Source organism: Cucurbita moschata, unplaced genomic scaffold (assembly GCF_002738365.1).
Source record: "Cucurbita moschata cultivar Rifu unplaced genomic scaffold, Cmos_1.0 Cmo_Scf00024, whole genome shotgun sequence".
Classification (NCBI taxonomy): Eukaryota; Viridiplantae; Streptophyta; class Magnoliopsida; order Cucurbitales; family Cucurbitaceae; genus Cucurbita; species Cucurbita moschata.
Genome location: NW_019268540.1, coordinates 3,207,706 through 3,231,549, shown reverse-complemented (window position 1 = coordinate 3,231,549; position 23,844 = coordinate 3,207,706). Strand labels below are relative to the sequence as shown.

The 23,844-nt window shown below is 35.7% G+C and overlaps 4 protein-coding genes across 12 annotated transcripts; 2 read left to right on the top strand and 2 right to left on the bottom strand.

Annotated features, from left to right (window-relative positions):
* The first annotated feature begins 3,314 nt into the window (after positions 1 to 3,314).
* LOC111461216 (nuclear transcription factor Y subunit A-1-like) lies at positions 3,315 to 6,428 on the top strand. 4 transcript variants are annotated; one of them, XM_023104732.1, is made up of 6 exons: positions 3,315 to 3,443; positions 4,297 to 4,510; positions 4,582 to 4,697; positions 4,883 to 4,954; positions 5,281 to 5,442; positions 5,615 to 6,428. In XM_023104732.1, exons 2-6 carry the CDS (start codon positions 4,312 to 4,314, stop codon positions 5,999 to 6,001), a joined length of 936 nt encoding a protein of 311 aa, XP_022960500.1. In that variant the 5' UTR covers positions 3,315 to 3,443; positions 4,297 to 4,311; the 3' UTR covers positions 6,002 to 6,428. The 4 variants fall into 4 exon arrangements, with proteins under 4 accessions (XP_022960500.1, XP_022960499.1, XP_022960501.1 ...); XM_023104731.1 differs by having other exon boundaries at positions 3,848 to 4,510; XM_023104733.1 differs by having other exon boundaries at positions 3,315 to 3,448.
* Positions 6,429 to 9,123: 2,695 nt separating this feature from the next.
* LOC111460745 (probable cytokinin riboside 5'-monophosphate phosphoribohydrolase LOGL10) lies at positions 9,124 to 11,138 on the top strand. Of its 4 annotated transcripts, none has more exons than XM_023104007.1 (7): positions 9,124 to 9,649; positions 9,793 to 9,890; positions 9,963 to 9,993; positions 10,083 to 10,182; positions 10,278 to 10,348; positions 10,568 to 10,727; positions 10,794 to 10,921. In XM_023104007.1, exons 1-7 carry the CDS (start codon positions 9,515 to 9,517, stop codon positions 10,919 to 10,921), a joined length of 723 nt encoding a protein of 240 aa, XP_022959775.1. In that variant the 5' UTR covers positions 9,124 to 9,514. The 4 variants fall into 4 exon arrangements, with proteins under 4 accessions (XP_022959775.1, XP_022959772.1, XP_022959771.1 ...); XM_023104004.1 differs by having other exon boundaries at positions 9,133 to 9,649; positions 10,568 to 10,741; positions 10,831 to 11,138; XM_023104003.1 differs by having other exon boundaries at positions 9,133 to 9,649; positions 10,568 to 10,756; positions 10,831 to 11,138.
* Positions 11,139 to 12,026: 888 nt separating this feature from the next.
* On the bottom strand, positions 12,027 to 18,916 carry LOC111460744 (actin-related protein 7-like). The gene is made up of 7 exons (XM_023104002.1): positions 18,659 to 18,916; positions 18,089 to 18,304; positions 16,868 to 17,009; positions 16,014 to 16,258; positions 13,236 to 13,419; positions 12,642 to 12,709; positions 12,027 to 12,496 (listed from the first exon to the last, which is right to left on the bottom strand). Exons 1-7 carry the CDS (start codon positions 18,734 to 18,736, stop codon positions 12,344 to 12,346), a joined length of 1,086 nt encoding a protein of 361 aa, XP_022959770.1. The 5' UTR covers positions 18,737 to 18,916; the 3' UTR covers positions 12,027 to 12,343.
* Positions 18,917 to 19,349: 433 nt separating this feature from the next.
* Positions 19,350 to 23,758, bottom strand: LOC111460741. 3 transcript variants are annotated; one of them, XM_023103999.1, is made up of 4 exons: positions 23,421 to 23,758; positions 22,518 to 22,858; positions 20,217 to 21,276; positions 19,350 to 20,132 (listed from the first exon to the last, which is right to left on the bottom strand). In XM_023103999.1, exons 1-4 carry the CDS (start codon positions 23,629 to 23,631, stop codon positions 19,441 to 19,443), a joined length of 2,304 nt encoding a protein of 767 aa, XP_022959767.1. In that variant the 5' UTR covers positions 23,632 to 23,758; the 3' UTR covers positions 19,350 to 19,440. The 3 variants fall into 3 exon arrangements, with proteins under 3 accessions (XP_022959767.1, XP_022959766.1, XP_022959768.1); XM_023103998.1 differs by having other exon boundaries at positions 19,350 to 21,276; XM_023104000.1 differs by having other exon boundaries at positions 19,350 to 21,276; positions 22,518 to 22,872; positions 23,421 to 23,524.
* Positions 23,759 to 23,844: the final 86 nt, after the last annotated feature.

Below are 23,844 nucleotides of genomic sequence, written 5' to 3'. Positions count from 1 at the left end.
TTGATGAGGATATGTCCAATTGTCTGGTTAGTGAGTGGTGGGTGGATGTTAGAACTTCACATCCAGTTAGCCATTTTTAATTGATAAGGGTATATTTTGTCTGCATTTTCGTTTTTTAATGAAGATTTATAGGATGTTATTTTGAACTTTTTAAATTATTTTTAATATGAATAGTTTAACCATAAATAAATGCTATTTAGGGGTCTGACTTTTGTAATTTTAACTTAAATTTGGTTCTCTGAATTCATATAATAAATATTACTTAAAAAAACAGAGAAATTTAAATTTCAAATAGAATCAGTCAAGTTTAAGATTGATAAAGACAATTTAGAAAACCAAAATATGTCATAGTTTCAGAATGGCTATAAGGGAGTTTTAAAGGGTTCTTGTTAATATGGCTATAGGGGTTTTAAAGGGTTCTTGTTAATAGAAATGTCAAATTTTCATCATTATAAAAATATTTGTTGAAATGTCGTAAAAAGTCACCCTTTTGAAATCAAGTTAAATTTATAAATATATATATATATAACTTAACAAATAAGTACGTATATTTTTTTAAAATAAGTTTAAATTTCTTGAGTTATTTATTTTTGTAAGGAAATATTAATAAGGTCCACATATTGATAGCTCATTTTAGTTTTTATTTTATTTTATTTTTCTATGATATAATATACATGTTGATTAAATCTGATATTTGAAAATATAAGTCAATAAAAATTTAAATGGTTATAATATGTTTAATATATCAAATGGGTGCTTTTTTTTTTCAAAGTTCCAATTTGTCTGTAAATTTTTTTTTTTAATCTTTCAACTTAATTGGTCACATTTTATTCATGAAATGGGTTGGATTGATATTAGTCTGGATATAGCAAAATAATTTTATTAGATCTAATAAGTACGTTGTGTTAGAATTGAAAATTTTCATGGCACAAATCTTTAGTACTCTCTTATTTATTACTTGTGTCTACTATTTACGTAGAATACCGTTACTCATTCTTACTAATAAACTGAAAGAAATAGAGGGGACTAAACAGGAACAAGAGGGATCCACCAAAGAAGATTAGAAAAAAGAAAAGAGGTTAAAAATTGATTTTTTAAAAAATAAAGTGATTTTTTAAAAAATAAAGTTGTGGATTATTTAGGTCTTAAAAATATTGAATAAATTTCAACTGATTTTTTATTTTTTTTTATTTTTAAAATGTTTCATTTCAAATCCACGTTCAGGAGTCCAGCATATGCACAAACGCCACGTTCACCTCATCCACTAAGTTCATGAAACGTGGCGTTATCTCAGGCACTAATCGTTCTTACGTGGCGCTCATGCATTCGGTGGCACGAAATTTGCGTGCTGCATGTCATAATAGCACAAACGACTTGTTACGATCATTTAACGGTTCAGTACGGCACTGTTATCACGGCGTTATAAAATGGAGTTCTAGTGTAATTGTCAGAGGTGAATCTCTGACCTCTCTAATTGTGAAACGTAACGGCCTTCAATTGAATCGTACAGCTGTCAAATTCTCACATTTTCCAATAATTATTATCTGCATTTTAAAAAAATATATTATTATTATTATTATTATTATTTTATTTTTTTTATCTCTTGGGAATGTCCAAAAGCTTGGGGTCCAAACTTCCTTCTTGATTTCCTTTTTTGTATGCATTGAATTATAGTTTTTTAATATGAACGAAATTACAAAATTGCCCTTGTCGTGCATTATCCATTTAATTTTTAGATTTAAAATTCTCCCTCACCAATTCTTTTTTTCTACCTTATTTATTATTATTATTATTATTAAACGTCCAATACACAAATAATGATTGATGTTGAAAGCTCGGGTGGACAACATCAGCTGCTTCGCGTATTATGAAAGTCGTATTGCCCGAAGGAAGGGGGCATGCTGCAAGAGCAGAGGTGAGTGGTAAGCGTAGGAGGCGTGCCCAAAGGGCAGCGGCAGGGACTTCGACTGCTTTGTATCAAGTGAAGATAAGGGAAGGGGTGGTAGGCTTAATAGGGCTCAAATCTACAATATACCCGTTATGAGCGGTACGTTTCAACCAATTAAAAGTCCAATAATTAATTATTTCTCATTTCATCTACTAACAATTCTGTTTATTATCTTTATTTTAAATAAAAAATGTCAAACATGATATATATATATAAAATAAAAATTTAACCAAATTACGAACTTTGAATATCATATCTATTATTATTTAACTAATCTAATTAAAAAATAGAAATAAAAATAAAAATTCAATTGGACCAAGTGTATTATTATACCTAATTATAATATAAAAAATGGGATTAAATAAATCATAATAAAAGGAATTAATAAAAAAAAAATCATTTGAGTGGATGAAGAGGGAAAAAAAAAAGGCCCAATAATTATTTATTTTTAAAAAATTAAAAAATTAATTTTGTGCGCGTGTCTAAAATAAGAAGGTTAAAAGGGTCAACTCACGCCGCCTCTTTATCCCTTTCTTCCTTAAAAGGAGACAATTGGATAACAAGTTGTGTCCTTTGCGTGTATCAATCATTAAATTTTCACCCTATATAATATTAATTCATCTCTATATTATTATAAAATAATTAAAATTAAAATTAATTGTTTATTTATTTACACAATTTTTACTTATTTCGAAGAATTTTCTTTTACGTACTTACAAAATAAACACGAAAAATTTATAATAATTTTTGAAATAGTTATAAATATTAAACCGTTAGATGAAAGTCTCACGTCGGCTAATAATGATTATGAATTTATAATCAAAGAATACTATCTTCATTGGTATGAGGTATTTCGGGGAACCTCAAAGTAAAGTCATGAGAGCTTATACTCAGACAATATTATATTATTGTGGAGAGCCATGAGAACTATTTTTTTCAAAATTTCAAGATAATCAGTCATAATTATATTAAGTTTTTAAAAATAAAACTATAAAATATATCAAAATTACATTTTTAACCTTTTAATTTGGCTCAAAATTACGGGAAAAATATTTGGATAATATAAAGCATAAAAGTTGAAAATGAAAATGAAAAAGAAAAAAAATTAGATAAAAATTATTTTAATATTTAATATATATTATTTAATAATATAAAGCTGCGATATTAGACGGCTGTTAGTTGTTGGAATTTAGGGAGGCAAAGTAATAAATTAAGCGGATAAACTACCATAAATATATAAATTTATTTATTTATTTATGTGTTTTTAAATTAATAGTTTAATAATTTAATAATTTAGTTTTTAATTTTTAATTTTTAATTTTGATCCTCTCCGTTTTAATTTCCTTCTCTCTGTTACCTCCCACTGCCACTGCGCGCAGAGAGGGGAGAGATAGAGGGGGAGAGAGAGAGAGTAATGGAGCTGAGCTAGGAAATCAGAGCGACTTGCGAAGCTAAAGCTTTCCTAGGGTTCGATCGTCTGTTTCACATCACAGTTGTAAGTTATTTTTCCTGCAATTTGCTTTCACTTCTCACTGATTTCGCTCCTTACAATCGGAATTTTGATCGGAGTTTGGTTTCCTTAAGGCTCCATTTCTCTCGAGAAATTTGTGCTTGGTTTTCATCTACAAGCGACGGAATCATGATATTTACGGAAAACACTAGGAATTTTGAGTTTATGAATGAGTAGAACAGAGAAATACTGTTTGTTTGTTAGTTTTTTTTTTTTCCCTAATTTTTCTCTTAACTTTTAGTTTATTTGCTGCATGATTTTCGGCAACCAGAGAAATATATCTATAGAGCCTCTGTTTTGGATCTATGGAAATTGCAGAGGCTGAAGTTTGTATAGTCTGTTTTGGATGTATATCTCTTGATATCTTGAAGCCCTGTAATGTATTGTAGATGAGTTATATGAATCTCTGATGAGTTTCTGTCCACATTGAATGATCATCCGGCATTCAGGAGCTCTTTCAATGATTTTGAGATGCCAGGAATTTCGGGTTGCTTTGCTTAGGGTTATAGAACTAGGCAAGTGTGAAATCACACATCGGTTGGGGAAGAGAACGAAACATTCTTTTTAAGGGCATGTAAACCTCTCCGTAGTAGATGCATTTTTAAAACGTTGAAGGAAGCCCAAAAGAAAAATCCAAAGAAGACAATATTTGCTAGCGGTGGGCTTGGGCCGTTACAGTAAGATCGTGTCCTCCCTATTGTTTAACAATAATTTAAACCCACTTTGGAGAAGGCTCGGACTTTTTTTAGAGCAGCCCCAAACCATGGAATCGGTGTGGTATAAGTAGAAGTGATTTATATTGTTTTTGTTTCTAATGTTCTTCCTTTTGGGGTGGCAGAACAAGTTTCAAACAATGCCCTCAAAACCAGGAATTGTAGAACAAGAAGTTGCTGATGGGGCGAAGTATTTGCTGCAATCAACCAAATACTCTGAGCCTTGGTGGCATGGCGTTGGAAACAATACCATCACTGATGAAGATGCTACCAAAACATCTTCTGCTGAATACCTGAACGTTACTGTTACCAGTGCAGCTATGCTTTCACAAGCAAATGGTATTTAGTTAATTTAATATGCTTCCTATGAACACAATTTAAGCAATATGTTGAAACTTTTCTTGGGTCAGATGAAAATACTGGGAAAGAAGTCCAGCATCTCAAGTACATTCCATTTTCGACATCCCCATCCGTGGGCGAACGCCTAGATCCAAATTCCCAGATGGAACTTGTTGGCCACTCGATTGTAAGAACGAACTGTCTATCTTTCTCTCTGAAATCAATGTATATGAGTAGGTGCCTAAGTTCTTCATTCGTCTGCAATGACTAATCAATATATTTCTTCCCTCGAAGAAATAGATATTTGGGAATTTAGACTTTGTTTTTCTCTTTACTGGATTTCAAAAGAACTTCAAGGATCTCCATTTGCAGGTTTTGACATCATATCCTTTTTCAGATGCACAATGTTGTCAAATGCTGACTTCATATGGACCACAAACAACGGTATGCTCTGATCTCTGGTACAGTTTCTTTTGCTAATTTATATGATCAGTTGCCTTGCACAGAAACGAAAGGCAACATACCAGGGTACTCATCTGTGTTTATTATGTATTGTTGAAATTTATTTGGTATGAACAGACGCTAAATGCGTACTTCTTAGGCCCATCATATATCCTTGTCATGTTTGTTTCTTGCAATTCTTATGATATTTTGTTTAACTCTGAGTTCTCCTGAACAAGAATGCAAATTAGTATAGGGGATCCTTTTGTATAGATCCTACTTGCTGATTGGCTGTTCAAGGATTATGATTATACTTGATTTCCCTGCAGTTACCTCATTTTTATGGACTTCACCATGCTAGGATGCCGTTACCCCTTGAAATGGAAGCAGAGCCTGTTTATGTGAACGCAAAGCAGTATCATGGTATCCTGAGGAGAAGACAGTCGCGTGCCAAAGCTGAGCTTGAGAAGAAAGTGATAAGAAGTAGAAAGGTATTGCAGCTAACTTGTTTCATTCAAGGACTAAGCGGACCAAAAATGAACACTTCAGTTATTGAAAGAAACTTTTGCTAGAAGTTGTCTTTCTGTTCGTATCGATATTACAATTGATCATAGTTGTATCCCATAATTTCGTTTTCTGGATACTCTTTTCCATTTTGTGCAGCCGTATCTTCATGAATCCAGACATCTCCATGCTATGAGACGAGCAAGAGGCAGCGGAGGACGTTTCCTGAATACCAAAAAGCCGAACAGTGTTATTTCCAATAAAACTATGGAGGAAGACATCAATTCTGGTATCAACCATGTATCAGAACCTGTCAGTGAGGGTGGATCAAATTACATGGTGGCTAATGAAAATGGAATGAAGGATACACTTGATGATCAACAAAAGGAGGACAAAGAGTTCATGCCTCAAAATATGCAGATAACACACGCTTTCTTCAATGGTGGAAAGTCGAATGGCCTTGGTTTATCCACATACAATTCAAAACTTGCTGATGAAAGCATGCAGGTGAATGCGGCTCCACAGAGGGCCATCCCCATCAAGTGAAAGTTTCTTGATGGGAATGGGGCTTCCTTCTCCAACGCTGTTTAACCAGTTTCACTGCAAAAAAACTCGAGATTCGGTAAGATCGTTGATTCTTTTAAGGCTGTGTTTCTGGTTGCACAAGTTGGTGGATTTACCCCCCTTCTCTGCTGGGAAGAACACCGCTTTTGGTGGTGTTTCTCAGGCAATTCATTCTTGGCTTTAGTTGAAGGAGGATTAAGAAATGCAGTGCACCAAAAATGTGGTACTTTCGCTCTGCTATTTCCTTTCTCTTTACCTTTTCTATTTCCTATGTAATTCTAATTCTGAATTGTGTCTCTGAAACACAAAGATTTGATGTGTGCAGACTTGTAATTTATTTTAGACGCAGTTATGTGCTGTGTATCTATTCAACTTTGTGTGCTTGTTTTCAGATGATATTCATTTTCAAGTGTGTGCGTACATTAAATTATACATAACAAGGAACATATAAAGTTAAAGACATTATTTATATAATCATAGTATTTGTTCATACCTGTAACAGCTCAAGCCTATCTTAAGCAAATATTGTCTTTTTTTAATTTTTCCTTCCGAGCTTCTCCTCAAAGTTTTAAAAAAACACTCTTCAACAGATGTGAGATCTCACAATCCATCCCCCTTGGGGGCCCAACATCCTCACTTGCACACCACACGGTGTCTGATTCGGATATTATTTGTGACATTTCAAGCCCACCACTAACAAATATTGTCTTCTTTAGGCTCTCTTAAAGTTCTAAAACATGGATGTGAGGAAAGGTTTCCACACCCTAATGTTTCGTTCCCCTCTCTAGAGGCTCTCTTAAAGTTCTAAAACATGGATGTGAGGAAAGGTTTCCACACCCTAATGTTTCGTTCCCCTCTCTAGAGGCTCTCTTAAAGTTCTAAAACATGGATGTGAGGAAAGGTTTCCACACCCTAATGTTTCGTTCCCCTCTCTAGAGGCTCTCTTAAAGTTCTAAAACATGGATGTGAGGAAAGGTTTCCACACCCTAATGTTTCGTTCCCCTCTCTAGAGGCTCTCTTAAAGTTCTAAAACATGGATGTGAGGAAAGGTTTCCACACCCTAATGTTTCGTTCCCCTCTCTAGAGGCTCTCTTAAAGTTCTAAAACATGGATGTGAGGAAAGGTTTCCACACCCTAATGTTTCGTTCCCCTCTCTAGAGGCTCTCTTAAAGTTCTAAAACATGGATGGAGGAAAGGTTTCCACACCCTAATGTTTCGTTCCCCTCTCCAATCGACATAGGATTCCATGCTAAAAAAAACAAAATAAATAATTTCCGTAAAATACCAGTCTCTTCAAAGCCCATAACTCATTTCACAGAAATTGCTTGTAATGGGCTCGTATGGCCCATATAATTGTTAGAATGGACCAAGCCCAAAAGAATTCAGCTTCCCAAGAATAAAACGTGTTAATTTTCTGATGTACGGAAAGGTGGATCATGGAAATCAATACCTTTTCGGTGTGTGTTTTTTTTTAAATTATAATAAAGGGCACTCACCCAATTTTTTTTTTAAACATTTTTTAAATCTTATATTCTACCAAGTTTTTTTAAAATTTTGAAAAAATGGCATGTCCAAATTCTTTTAAATTAATTAAAAATTCCAAAATTATCAAATTTTATCAATAAAAAATTTAGTACTAAAAAGAAATAAATATATCCATATAATATATATTTTTATTTTTAATAGAAGGAGCTTGATTTTGTATTGTTTTCCCAAGCTTTAACAAGAAAAGCAATTCATTGACTCTGACCTTTTTTTTGGTTAATTGCAGCTTTAATAAGATTATGACATCCTTTGCTTTGGGTGGTGGCCAATTGCGCATATTAAATCTGCAAAAGAAAGGAAAAAACATGATGAAGCAATATCTAAATGGATATAACTTTGCCTTCTCTCTCTCTCTCTCTCTCTCTCTAATGAGAAAAGGATGGATGGGATTAGAGAAGAATCTAAATATGGGTCCTCAGAACATGCTCTCAAGATCCCAATTTCATTAGGATGATGATAATTTAAGCATACATCAGACCCATCTTTAATTCTTTAATCAAGGCTTTTCTTATGATGAAAGAAAGCAACTCTTAGAACAAATAACAGTAAAAACTGTTATAATTCTCTGCACTTTTACCCCTTTAAAACCCAACAAATAGAGGGTTGGAATTCTTGAACCATCTAATATCCTTCTGCTCATTACAAAACTCATTCTGATGGAGACACAGATCAAGAGACTGCAAATTGAATATATCTAGAGTTAGAATCAAAAGAAAGGGGGAGAAAGAGACTTAACCATGTGATGCTGATGGCGTCAACATATGGGGCAGCAGATCAATCAGTAACCTGAAAAAATATTTGCAGTTGAATTCAAAAGAGAGAGAAAGAGAGAGACAACCACATGTTTTTGGTTGGCCTAGTAGTTTTCTCTCGATACTTTTAGCCATATTGAGTTCCATAATCATCTCTTTCTCTCTCACTGATCTTTTTCAATTGCTGCAAATGGTTGTAAAAGGTCAAGAACCACTGCAAGATAACAAGAAATTAGAAAGAAAGCTGCTGACAAGACAACAAGCCAAATATTATTGAGAGCTTTGGGATTGAAGAGTCAAATTAATGAACTATAAAACAAGAATATTAGTCTGTGTCAAATACATAGGGAAGATCGAAAGAGAATCTCCAACAAATATTGAAAGTTTTATCATAGACTCCATGTTGCTGCAAAACAAATTGATAAATCAAATAGTCTAACCTAGCAATGTTGCTAATGGTCCATCAGAAATTGCCACATTATTTATTTTCATAGGTCTTAACAACCATTCATAATATATTAATGTTCAGTAGGTCACCCGATGAACATTTATGAATATTAGGTGAAATGACATGGTGCAAAGAAGTGTGAACTCCCCTTTTAATCTTTAACATAATCAATTGATTCAAAATGTCAGTTCAACCAAGATATAGACAATAATAAATAGACAAAAAAAGGCTTAGACCTCTAATATATATATATATATATATATATATAAATATATATATCAATTGCATCATAAATGAATGATTCTCCCTTGACTTTAATCTCTATATATGATTATCATTGGTTTGATACTTTCCTTTGTGAAAATAAATGCAAAAGCTCTGACGATTCCACAGAGCTATATATAAAGCTAAGGTTAGAGAGTAGATGATTAAGTTGAGACCCATCATGTACTAAGAGAGGAAGGGATGCAGGACAACAAAATGATAAAAGCCAAGTGTTAGTCAGAGACAGATGAACAGAAAAGGAAAGAGAATGGGTTCAAGTTTATTGCCATGAATTCCACAAGAATTCAAAGAGTGGGTCGCGTCTTGTTGGTGTCGAGACTATAAAAGGATGAGAAGATAGAGATCTCGTTAAAGCAGACAAGAGATTTTGTCTGACAGAAAGAAATAGGTAACTCACAAAATCAAAGGTTGTTGTCTCCTAATTCCTCTCAACTCTGTGTGTGTGTGTGTGTGTGTGTGTGAAGAATGGAGGGAACAGATTTATCTTCGACAAGTGAACAGAAATTGGGAAGATTCAAAAGGGTGTGTGTGTTCTGTGGCAGCAAAGCTGGATACAAGTCTACATATGCTGAAGCCACCATTGAGCTTGGTAAAATACTGGTAATTTCTACATCAATCAATGAACTATACTGTAATTACAAGTATTTATTCTTATATTTTTTGCTCTTCTCGTTCTTCTTCAAGTTGTATGTAATGTTTTCCCACAAAAGTTGAAAGTCCAAATCTTTTCTTGGTTGTATCAGGTTCAGAGAAAAATAGACTTGGTTTATGGGGGAGGAAGTGTGGGCCTAATGGGTTTGATCTCTCAAACTGTGTTCTCTGGAGGCTGCCATGTACTTGGGTATGTTTTTATACGAATTTACATTTCTGTTTACCATGTTGCTAATTTTGTTGTTTCATTCATGATGTACAGAGTGATTCCCAAGGCACTTCAGATTCATGAGGTACCTTTTCTGCAAGTTTCCTTCCTTGGTCTTTTGGAATGTAAGCTGTTTTCTTTTTCTTTGTTAAATTAATGAAACCCCACTTGTAGATATCAGGAGAGACTGCCGGAGAAGTGAAGACAGTAGCAGATATGCACCAAAGGAAGTCAGAAATGGCAAAACATGCTGATGCATTTGTAGCTCTTCCAGGTTATTATAACAAATATAGATTGTGTGTGTATTTGTCATGAAAATGGTTTGTTTCATTTACTTAACTGGCAGAAACTCAAAATCCGTTGAACTAGGTGGCTATGGAACCATGGAAGAATTGCTAGAGATGATAACTTGGGCTCAGCTAGGAATTCATGACAAGCCAGTAAGATATGGATTTTTATTGACAACTTTCTGGAAAAAAGAGTAAAGAATACGACAAAGATGGTTTTTCAGATCTTCATTCTTTACTTCCTTGGTTCATTCACAATTCCAACAGTGTTCTTGAGAACAACTAATAACAAAAAAACAAGAAACAGAGATGTGATTGGAGTGGTTTATTGTTATCTTGCCCTTTTATTGGTTTTGAAAAATGTGTTATCAGGTAGGATTGCTAAATGTAGATGGGTACTACGACAGCTTGCTTGCCTTATTCGACAAAGGAGTAGAGGAAGGTTTCATAGACAATGCAGCCAGGAAAATAGTGGTAATAGCAAACACAGCAGAGGAACTAATACAGACAATGGAGGTAGGAAGGGGAGAAGGTGCTCTATTAGAAGTTGCTGAATTATTGGTGGGAAACAGATTTTTGTCCTAAAAGGCACGAAAAGAAAGGATTACTCATTGTATTTTGGCTATGTTTTGCAGGAGTATGTGGCTGTCCATGACAAGGTTGCACCCAGACAAAGATGGGAAGTGGACCAATTATCAGAGTCTACTCAAAGTGGGCAATCCATGAGATCTTAGATCTCAATCACCATCGAGCATGCCATTTCTATAAATATCTGCGGTTGTGTGCTCAAATTTGATCAAGGAGATTACCAAAAGATAGACCAGATCTCTCTATCTCTCTCTCAAGATCCTCAATCTTGATCAATTATTTGTAAATCCTTAAAGATGACCTGTATTAAATTCCACTAAGAATCGATGGAATAGTAAGATTTTTCTCTCTCATCAGGCCATTGACTAACTTAAAATAGGCAAGGGAAAACAAGCCATACATGGTTAATGGTACAAAATAGGTGTCCAAAAGGCAATGAAAGAGAAGAAGACATTTTGGAGGGTAGGGATGCAAGGAGAAGAGACCCTCCAACTTGACCATTGTACCAATGGTGCAGCAAAGTTCATTATTACATTGTGATGTGTGGATAGCAGTATTTTGGATTTTGGGTCTTTATTCACTGAGCTGGGACCCTCCCTGCAGAGTGACCCATTTGTTTCCTAGTGGCTTCTTTTCTGTTCTCTTCTCTTCTCTTCTCTTCTCCTCAATTTCTTTCCATTAATATTTTTATCAGAAAATCTTTTCCTTCTCGTTAGTGCTGTCAAAAACACATTATGTTCCAGAATTTATTATAAATGCAGGCTGAAGAATGTAATGAGAGTTTGTTCACTATCAGTTCTTGAAGGAAATTTCTAAACCCAACCTCCCACGCAATAATTATCTCTGCTTTTCGTATTAAATGTTTTAGAATTGATTAACTCCTTTGTAACAATTACAAAGGAGAAAGAGAGAGAATATTCCTATAGTGGGCAAGAATACTTTGACAAGGCCTTGGCTAGGTACGACCACAGGAAGGAAAGCTAGTTTACTAGAGAAAATTACTCATCTCATAAGCAATTTGATCTGAATAATTGTACTCTTAACAATCAGATTTTTCGATTACAGCATACAAATACTATACTGAAAAAGATATATAAAACAATTAAAATTACTTGGATGTTACAAAATCGATAGGATACATATCTTATATCCACCAGCTGTTGTCAACCGCTGAAGAAGTCTCCACATCTTCGATAACGCTGCTTGTTCAAAATGAAACATTGAGCCGAGTTGACAAAACAAATGATCAAAAGTCAAAACCATGTGGTCTTAATTCTTCAATATTAATTCACTTGAGTTCTAAGTGAAGGATCCAAAATCCAATCCCTAGCATGACATTGTTAAAGATGACTTACATTGATAGGATTCAATTCTATTATCCTATTATGTCATATAACTAATGGGTGTGATGACTTAACATTTAGACTAAATACAGATCCATACTTGTACAACTATCAAACCTCATAGCGCACAACTAGTTTCCTACCACTATACATCCATGTAATATTCTAAAAGTAGGAAGAGAAACAAATACTGAAAGATTTGTATTAGAGAGCGTCATTAGAAGCATTTCCGATGAACGATTGAAGGCCCATTTTCATCATAGTCTGCCTTAGTTATATGCTGATTTTGGGGGAAGACAACCTTGGCAAGTATAGCGCCTCCAATCCATGCTGAATACAAGGATAAATTCTCTGGCATGTATTCTGGAGCCTACAAAAAGAAAAGGATATTATCCCCTCATCAATCCAAGCAAACATGTCGAGTTCCTTACAGCAAAGACAACAAACAAAAATTCAGATTGTTGAGTGAAACAATCTCAAAATCAGTTCCTTATGTTTTGTAAGGATTATATTACCTTCACAAGAGCAGGACGAACAGCAGATGAACAGAGACCTGCTTCTTTCTGAAATCTTTCTTCAAAGCCTGCAAATGTAACAAATTACCAACTGTATAATGATATACAGAAATAGCTTTCTTCAAGAATCAAAAAAATCAAACACATAGCATGAACAGAGTTGCGTGCCCTTTCAAAGTAATGGTAAATTGTAAACATAATAAAAATATCAGCAGCTCAAGGGGGGAAAAAAAAATCTACATCCTCAATTTCATTAGCTTCATTCAGTTGTTTTTTTTTTTTTTTTTTAATGCTAATGCACATCATCACTGCTCCATTTCAGAAAGTATTAGCAGGTACACCATGGCATCTACAGATCAACTGTCATCAAGCGTAGTTTTGACACCACCCATCAGTAGGTGGTATGCCAATCAGTTCCCAATGTTGGCATAGAAAGCTCTACACTTAAAAAGCCTCTTGAAAAGGAAGGGCCAATTAGCTTCGAAGTATACTAATCAAAAGTCCTGAATATAGTTTTTATTTAATATTTAAGAGGCCTGAAGAAGTAAAAATGACCCCCTAGAAAAGGGAGACAAAACCAATGGCAACCATTACCGGTCATTGAAGAAGTGCCTCCACATATAACAGTATTTTCCAGTAGTTGTCGGTGGTTATCAGATGAAACGGTTGAAATAGTCCGAACAAGCTGCTCGACAATTCCATGTGAGTCCAAACCCAAAATTTGTGGTTGGAATAATGCCTCACCAACAGTATATCTCTCTTTTCCAATTGTTATTACCTAAAATCAATGACCAAACATTATACAGAGGGCCAACTTATAGATATTATAGTTTGAATATGATACAATGTCACTACCACACGTTACACTCATGGCAAAAGGAAGCACTCACATATGGAACCCATTAGTTGCATTTTTCTTTATGCAGTTCTTTTTTTCCATATGGTAAAGAGGAGTCCTCCACCTTCATTTCTATTTTTAGTTATTTCTTTTGTTTTAGGGGATGAACCTCCATGATCGAGTCACGATTCCATTGATGTAGCAATGGTTTAGTTATTCCCTTGTTTTAGGGGATGATCCTCCATAATTGAGTCATGATTCCATTGATGTAGCAATGGTTTAGTTATTCCCTTGTTTTAGGGGATGATCCTCCATAATTGAGTCATGATTCCATTGATGTAGCAATGGTTAAGGACTCGACTTTCATTTCTATTTTTAGTTTCCTTTGTTTTAGGAGGACGATCTTCCGTGGTTGAGTCATGGTTCCATTAATGTAGCAATGGTTATTATACAACTTGTATAAATAGTCATAAACATCAATGAAGATGGTACTGAAGATTTTCAATTTAGTCTTGAGTACTTTAACTAAGAGGTACTCAAAACTAAATTGAAAATTTAAGTACCTCTTCATTAATGTTTATAATTATTCATACCAGTTGTATAATAACCATTGCTACATCAATGGAACCATAACTCAATCATGGAGAATATGGAGAATTGTCCTCCTACAACGAAGGAAATAACTAAAAATAAAAATGAAAGTGGGATCCTTAGGACCATTGTAACTTCAATGGAGCCATGACCCGACCATGGAGGATCATCCTGATCCTCCTAAAACAGGGGAAATAACTAAAAATAGAAATGAAAGTGGAAGACACTTTACAATATGGAAACTGAAAAGAAACTGCATAAAGAAAAATTCAACTAACGGGTTCCTGCCATGGGTGTAATGTGTATACATTTGTAGTGGCATTGTATCAGAATATTTAATCCAGTTGAGGAAAGTTTGCAATGCAACTAATAGAGGAAACTAGAAGTCTAGAAAGCAATTCCAAAGACATGAGAATAAACTACATGTCAGATAAAGGTTTGGACTATTCAGTGGAGTTTAAAACCAGACAACAGGTGGGCAAGATCATGAAAGCAACAGGTTTAAGCAGTTGATTAAGTGTTTCAGAATCATCTATGTACTTATTTCAAATGTCTGGTTACTATAAAATCCAAACATTCTTCATCTATATTTTTTAAAAAAAAGCAATAAGGACCCAACTTCCTTCTCTCGAGTTCAAAGGTTCAAATCCGCACTCCTACATTTTTTCATTAAAAAAAGGCCAAGCACTTTGAAAGCTTCCACCAAAGAAGTATTCATAGGCCTTCAAGCAAGGCATGAGTAGTGACAGTAAAAGGTAATGCGGCAAAATATAAATTTAGTTAGGTTAATGTGTTCATGTTCAACACCAAATCGAACACTTGTTTGACACATATTAGGCATATGTTAGCACAATAAAAATGTGTTTGACACTAGTTGTACAAAATGAATATGAGTCCAACATTAGTTGAGTATCAAACACTTGTTCAATGTACTAAATATAAACCATATATATTGAGAATGAAATATGTCAAACTCGTTTTTTAAGCATATAAATGCATAAACTAATTAAATTTGAATTTCCTTCAAATGATTAGATTTTTTAAAAAAATGTGTGTGTTCTTGTCGTATTTGTGTTCTATTTTTTAAATGACATGTCATTGTGTTCCTATCATGTCACATCTATGTCTCGTTTCCATATTTGTGCTTCTTAGGTAGCAATCAGAGTGATTAAAGCAACAGTAGGAGCGAAAAGAAAGAAAATGACTCAAAATGCATGTGGTATGACCCGATTCTTCTATAAATTTTTGCTAGAGTCACTTGCCTCATGTTCCTAATTCTTATTCAAGCAGTGAGCCATATTTAATTATTAGGTCTACCTTATTAGAAATCACATGGTACTTGTGAGTTTCAATTTGATGACTTGAGATTGGAACCGTGCCATGTAAATCTGAAATATTCAGGTTAAAATGGGCTTAACGCTATAATTACCATAATCCATAAATGTAACTTTTATGGCCTAGATTAAAACAGAAATATCACTGTTTGCATAGATTAGTCTGAGCAACTCTCTAGGTATTCCACTATCATGGCCTGATAAGCAAAGGGCTAATTAGAAATTTTACTTCATTTGTCTTCACAAGAAGTTGTGAAATGCAACACAGCTCAGCATACACACGCCCAATAAGACTAAGCCTGCATAGAATTTTTTGAAGAGTTTTTCTTTATAGGATGTTGGGACTTGCAACACAGCTCAGCATGCACATATTGATATTCAGTTGTAACATACTGCCCCCTCTTTTGCTTTCCAATAGTCATAAAAGGCCACGATTCATCAGTCATGAAAATTCTAAACCAACTACATCTTCCAACTCTCTTGGATACCAACTTTCCTACCCAAACTAAAATCAGCTCAACAACCAGATACTGTAAGCACATGCATAAACACATACTTGGGTCAAGTAAAACGACAATAGTTAAGAAAGAAATAAATTCAAAAGCAAACCTGCCCATCTGGAAGGGTGTGTGTCTCAAGCTGGCATGAACCACCAATTTTTGAATAAGCCAACTCATCTTCAGCACAACAAGCATACAATTCTTTTATTTTCTCAACATCAGCTGTGTAGATATTCGCCGTTGGGTGAGATTTTCCAAGTTCTTGTGCAAGTAACCTTGTCAAGTCGATGCCTCCGATTTCAAGTCTTCGTGATGCAATGTGATGAACAGCTCCTTCCATTATTGGTGCAATATCTGGTCATGAAGTCAAAAGGCAATATAGACAAGAATTATGTTTCTTGCATTGAGAGCTTGAAATGGTAATAGAAAAATTTAAGAGATGATAATTTTAAACCACGTAGAAGAATCTTGATAACTGATGCTTAACAATTCATAAGGGTGCCTTTTACGAAATTTTGGGTCTTGCTGAGGAAATAATAAGGAACGAAACAAGCCCAAGAAGATGAGCCAGTACAGTGGCTACATTAACCGGGAACTGCTGCAAGGCTAAAGATTTAATCACAAGGCCACTTCATACCCCGTTCATTGTTATACTCGAGGTAAAATGACCACTGCCTTTCAGTTTTTAATTTGAACATTCTCACAGGTCATACCCTGTTTAAATAACATGTAGCAATTAGAGTAACAGGTACATCATTGAATTTCTAGTTGCATGGATACAAAACAACTGAACCAAATCAAACTAGGTAATTTTCATTAGTTATAATTTAAAAAATAATAATGCATGATCTCTATCTTTATAATCTTCTATCCAAGAAACAAATTAATACCTTCCTTTATTCATCATGAAAATTAAATTTTGAACATCCACAGCAAAGGTCTGTTGAGATAGGGTTTCTGTACCTATTTTCCCATGACCAATATCAACAGTGCATCCTGAGATACGCCCTACTGCATAAAGTGACAATACAGCTTGTTCAGATGCATAAAACCCTGAGATATTGAATGTCTCAAACATCAATTGCACCAACTGTTCTCTGATAGCCTGGAAAACAGAATGCCTCTCATTTTCCTTGAAGAGAAGAAGACATATGAATGGTATGCTTACATGTATATCTTTCTTTGTACAGGATAACCCCAGGGACCAGCAAGTATTTTACTATCAATTGATGCCCTTTCTTCACCAACCACACAAAGATGGTTCAAAGGTGGATAAGTACTCTATGAGACCTCCGATTGTTCACATGTATCGAAGGAGGTAAGGGATGCAGTGACTAGTTGTGGTGGGACCGTTTGGGATCATGCTTTTGTGGTATGGTCCAGTTGTGAAAGGGTTTTGTAGAGGTTTTGGGGGTTGTGCTTTTGGGTAGATTTTTGAGTATGAGGAGAGGTTGCCAACTTTCTCTCTAATAGCTGGAAAGGTATGGGTGAAGATTCTATGTTTTTCCCTTGTTCATATAACAATACAATCTGTCGAAAATAACACTCTTTCCATTGAAGAATTATCAATAGTACAGGGTCGGTTTCCATTACTCCTAGTTTTTGTGTTTCTTTTTGTGTGATTACAGATTGTTTGAAACTAGGAACCTAACATACTCTTGCTAAATGACACTTCCTAGTAGTGGTAGTTGGATCTGCCAGAACCATAAGAATTTTTAAAATGGAATTACAGTTCATTTACCTTCAAAATTTTGAGAAAAGTTGCACTTGAAGAATATGGTACAATGAAAGTTGTAAGCTATGTTCAAGGGGGAGCAATTGTCTATTGTTGGCCTATATGGTAGATCAATCATAAGCCTAGAAAATGATGGTTTACCTCACACGAAAACAGAAGCCATTGGAGGATATGAATACACAATGAATGCACAACAAAATCATGATAGAACTATAAAGGTTACCCTCTCACATCGGACATTACCTTTAGAAAAATAGCTTATTCAAATCACTAGAAAATGTAAAAATAAACAATAAATAAGAAAAATAATGCAACTACTAGGAATAAGACACCATACAACAATTTTCAGTGTATAGGACCGGAAGAAAGCAGAAGCCATCGATTCCCGGTGAAATGAGTATCATTCATTTGTTCATGAAGAATAAACAAGGAGATTAACTGAGACTGACCTTGGGGGTAGAAAGTGGATCCGTAAACAATATCTGTCCTTCATTGCCAATTTCCCATCCAAGTCCAGTATATAAAACATGGTGCAATAAATCCTCCATAGCATCCCAATCCTTAATAAACCCCCGAACAACTGGATCAACAGTCACGTCCTCAAATTGTGAATTATTATTTACCGATTCATCCTCAGGCATACGTTTCATGTGGGTAGGAATTACCTGAATCATGGGGAGATAAATTTAAGACAATTAAGAAAACAATCCCCAACTAAAAACCATTTTCCAAGTTGAGCAAATCATTTCCACACAATGACTAATAGTGTGAAATTCTATGTTCAAAACGACCTTCCCTCACCATTCCGCTAGTCTTTTAGAGAAAACCCCCTTTAAAAGACGTTTCTCGGGGAAATAACCTGTTAATTTGATCGAAAACCAGCAGGAATCATAACATTTCTCGAGAATCGTCTACAACTGAAGTGGGTAACTTGCATAACTATTCACAGCGGTGGAATACAATCCTAAGCAGATAGAAAGAAAAGAAGAAAAAAAAAAAGAGTAATAGAAGAAAAATACCATAGAGGGAGCCTGATCCGGTATGGCAGGCCCGGCCTTCATAAGCTTGGAACCAGGGTCGACCACCGCGGCTTCCATTTCCGTCTTCCTTCTTCAGATGGAAATCAGAAGAATTCGGGGTTTCAATCTTTTCCTGCAAATCGCGACGAGAAAGCTTGGAGATGCTGCCTAGCTTCCGCAGGAAATCGGCATTTCAATTCTTCAGTCAGTTCACCGTCGAAAGTTTCTTCGGCTTTGTGTTTTTCGCGGCTTCGATCATTTTTTTCTTGATTAAAATAAGATTTTAGTTTGAGTTTTATTTTCCTTTTTACTTTTTCTTTTCAGAAAATCTTAAAATTAATCTAATTTTAAATAATAATTATAGTTCATTAAAAATGTGTAAAATTAATATTTTTTTTTTTTTTTTTTGTAAAATTCAACAAATGGTAAATAATTTTTTTTATTTACTAAAAGTGTAAAAGATTAAAAAATAGACTAAAATAACATAAAATTTAAACTACCTGAATTAAAATATTATTTTTAAATATTAATATATTCAAAATGTAAAATTATTAGAACGTTCGAATCTCTATCCAAGTAAAAATTAAATGACCAAAAATCCTTTTTTAATGCAGTAAGATAATTTCGATATATTTTTATAAAAAAAAAATTAACGATGACGTTAGAAATTTTTGAAAATTTAAAGACAAAAACCAAAATAAACTAAGATTATTTGTTGCCTAAAAAAGATTTATATACAAATACATATCCACATTCACCATAAGAACTATATCAGAAATTAGTCATATAAGACTCGAGATGGCTGTATTATTGTTGCAGTAATCCTGCAAATTTTCGCCATCAGTAACCAGCGGCTCGCTCATAATGGTATAGTAGTTCATATCAACCGATATGGGGCAGTTTCTTGTGGCAGCATTCTCCTGGACCTCTTCCTCAACCAAAATGAGGTCATATTGCTCGCCAACAGGAGTACCATCATCACTTTCCTTGGGACGAGATGCTCCTCCATAGCTTGATTCCGCCATGTCCCCGAGAAGCTCTTTCAGGGTATCGTTGGAAGTCGAATCTCCTACAGTGGTGAAGCGTACGTCCAGGATTGGAATCTCGAAATTCACAACAGATGTGTCGTGGGAAAATCCGAGAACATCGTGGATAATGTCTATGTTACGAACTTCTTTTGTAACCTCCATGGGATCAGCATCAACAATGGCATCGGCATCGACATCAATACTATCAGGTTCGTTTTCATTAAGGTTACTCCTCTCTGGAATGTAATCTTCACCTGTTTCATTAATAGCTTGCACATTTTCAAGTTCCTCCATTTGGTTCATGCTTTGTTTAGCTGAAGCAACTCCAACATCGCCGTCGGTACTCTGATGCTTACATTCTGGATTGTTGAGAACGTCGTCGCCATCTCCCTCGTCAATTTTGGAAGTATGGTCATGCCTGGAAGGGCTCAAGTTCCCGCCATTGGCTGAAGAAGAATTTGGTGTGCATTGTGTGTTATCAGTTTCTTGGGAACAGCTTAAAGGATCTAATTCACTTTCAGACATATCACCTGATAAAGATGATGATAATGCGAACTGAGCTAGAGCAGATGCCAATACATCATCAATGGATGGCTTCGGTTTACTCTTTGGCGAATCGACTACAACTTCCTGGACTGGATTCCCTTGGCCATCATCATTTCCGTTTGAAAACTCGGAAGCAGTTACCATAACACACTCCTGATCATCATCCTCACCGTTTGAGAACTCAGGAGCAGTTACCACAAGACTAGGACACAACAGTGAAGAACACTCTGAATTGGGCATATTAAGTGCAACAGGTGATGCACCTGATTGAAGTTCCTTTTGATCCGGTTCAATTGGTCCACAACTGGGATGATCGTTCCCACTGTTATAGAACGAGTTAGAAACCGATTCGTTAGCAGAAAAGCTCGGAGCAGACATTCTGTAGCAAGATGGCCATTCTGAACCATGAGACTCCTTAGTTAAAACTTCAAGTTGCTGCTCAACCTGCTTCAGCCTGCCTTCAATGCTGTTGATGGGCCTTAGCATATTTTCTTCAAACCTCAAAAAGCAATTCTCTATTCGGTCCATTCGAGAAACAAGCTGCCCCAAAATGCTTTCAATACAACTAAGCGGTTCATCACGCATCCTCTCTTTAACAGGAACTTGTACAGGCACCTCGGGCTTACGTACAGGTCTGTTGGACTCATTTTCTTCTTGCAATATCACTTCATCGTCGACAGTTGCACAAGATTTTCCTTCCTTCTGAATTTCAGCTACACTATTGATTGGATGGGGAGCTTTTGGCTCAACCTTGGGCAATGCAAGTATTCCCTCTGCATTAGAAGTGCGCCCGTCCCTGTTCTTACTACTGCCAGTGGTTTTAGATAACTGCAGAAGGGTTGGGACAAGCATGGACATCAAAGAACTATGAGAATTTTGACCTGAGTTCTCCACTGGACCCTCTTCTTCTGAATCAACGGGATTGGCAAACACATAGACTTCATCAACATATACAGTACTTTTATTCTGAAGTGAAAGAAGACGGATTGTAAGAGACGTGCAAGGTTGTGCATCCGTTATTTCAGCTGTAGCCTCATAAAAGCCCTGGGGGAAGAAAATCCATCCATCAGGAAAATATTAGTAAAAACAGAATTATTCAGACGACATGATTAAACGCTAGATCACCATTCAGGCATTCAAAATTTTCGGTCGCTATAAAAAGATGCGGTGTGAATCTTCCTTCCATAGAAGACTGCTTCCATCAAGGCAAAAGTTTAGATATTCTAACTTTCTTCCTAAGCAGAAATCATCCAGGAACACAATTAGCTCACTTCCTCTTCAGGAGTTAATTAGTCACTGTTCAGGACTAAAGTCAGTCCATCAACTAAAAAGAAACGTTCTCAAAATATCACCAAGCACTGACATTTCAAGTCCAATGGTAGCTTCCCTTCCAAGATTTAGGCGACTTTCCAAATCTAGGAGCCAATGGCACATTCTTTAATGAACACTTCGGTCATGTACACTTTCTTTTAGCGAGAAACAGCTTTTCATTGATAGATGACGTGAGATCCCACATCAGTTGGGAAGGAGGACAAAACATTCTTTATAAGAGTGTGGAAACATCTCTCTAGTAGACGCGTTCTAAAAACCTTGAAGGGAAGCCCGGAAGGGAAAACCCAAAGAGGACAATATCTACTAGCGGTGGGCTGGACTGTTACAAATGGTATCAGAGCTAGACACCAGGTGGTGTGCCAGCTAGGACGATAAACCCCGAAGGAGGGTGGATACGGGGCGGTGTACCAGCGAGGACACTGGGCCACAAAGGAGAGTGGATTGTGAGATCCCACATCGGTTGGAGAAGAGTACAAAACATTCTTTACAAGCATGTGGAAACCTCTCCCTAGCAGACACATTTTAAAAACTTTGAAGGAAAACCCGAAAGGAAAGTCCAATGAGGACAATATCGGCTAGTGGTAGACTTGGACCGATGCAGATGACAAGATAAAACTTTTTCCAGTCTACTGGCTATCCTCAAATAAAATAATTCAATTCAACCACCATGAAATAGTTATTAATCAGGGGGAAATATTACAAGGTCAACTATTGTCACTAGAGACTAATCCAAGATTGGAAACCTTAAGTAGAGAACACCATAGTATCATGAGAATCCAAATAAACAGGAAAGGATAGAATGAGTTTTTTTTTCTCAATAAAATACTGGTGAGATCCATGTTTTTTTTTTAATAGGAAGCAGATTTCATGATAAAATGGAAGGTAAAATCCCAGACTACAAAGAGAATTGCAATAAAGATTTCCAATGTAACATATCTGCTTAAAATCCTCACCAAGTCTGCACCAAACTTGGATGTAGAAGAACTGTTTTCATGATTAACAGCCGGGCCATCAAGCGCTTTAACATCAACCCAATCATCTTCATTTGTGTTCGAATTACTGCCACGTTGTGAATTCGATTCGGCCACATCTCCATTAGACCCATTTTTAAGAGCAGATACAACTTCAATATCAGTAGTGTGTAGCACTTCTTCATCTCTCAATGCAGCACCACAACGAACAGTACATAAATATTCATTTTCATCCTCAGAATTGGTAGCGTAATATATTTCATAGACTCGAGCGGTGCTTCTAACATAAACCTGCTGGACCTCGTGCTTTTCCGCAAAATGAACTGCAAACCATGATCTTTAGTTACTGTTAAACCTTTCAAGAAGCATCACTGAAAGTCTGAAATGCTTAACGCAATGTAGCCAACTCAATTTTTACTTCAAAGATGGGGAAACAACAAACTGGAAAAGGACTAACAATGCAATAGCATATCCCCGTTAAATATTCCATGTTTAAAGTTGCTCGAGTTGAACAGTGACTCGAGAAACAAGAAATTGTTAAATTCACCCAACCTCCAGTAGGCAGAAATTGCAGTAACGTATAGTCACTATTCCCGTCTTTGTTAACCAAATCAAATCAGAGAGCTAAATCCTGACTTATAGTCACCGATTCTCTACTTAATCTTACAGCCCTAAGATTATCCATCGATCGTCATTTTCTAGCTAAAAATCAGAAGATGAAACAACAAACGCATAAATGAATCGGAAAACCTACAATTTCTTGATGCAAAATCCATTGTATCATTCTGAGAGCCTATGTTAGGGAAAATTTCATCTGATCTCCACAACACTCCAACAAAATATCAAACGAAACAATGAGAAGAAAACGAGTAGTTCAGAACTCACGAGTGATCTCGCATGGACCAGACTCGAGTGAAGGACGGCGCAGAACAAGAGGCAACTTCGGGCCGGAATCGAGCGTCTCCTCCTCGTTAGTCGGATAATAGAAGGATTCATAAGCAACTGTACTGTCCAAACAGCCACCAGCGACCAACCAATTCGTGACGGAGCTCCATGAAGGACTGCAACCAACGTCGACGTCGTTCTGTGAATCCATGGCGGCAGGTTTCCCGATTGTGTTGAACGGAGAATCTCAGATAGCTAGCAGAAAGAGAGTGAAGAATTCAGATTTGAGTTTGTAATTCCAAAGCGAACTCATTTATTAAATTTATTAATACTCTGACTAATTAAATTATGCTTAAATTTTTTTTTTTAAAAAAAAAGGAAGATAATAAAATGGGCCTTTTGAAGGTGGAGAATTGGGATGGCC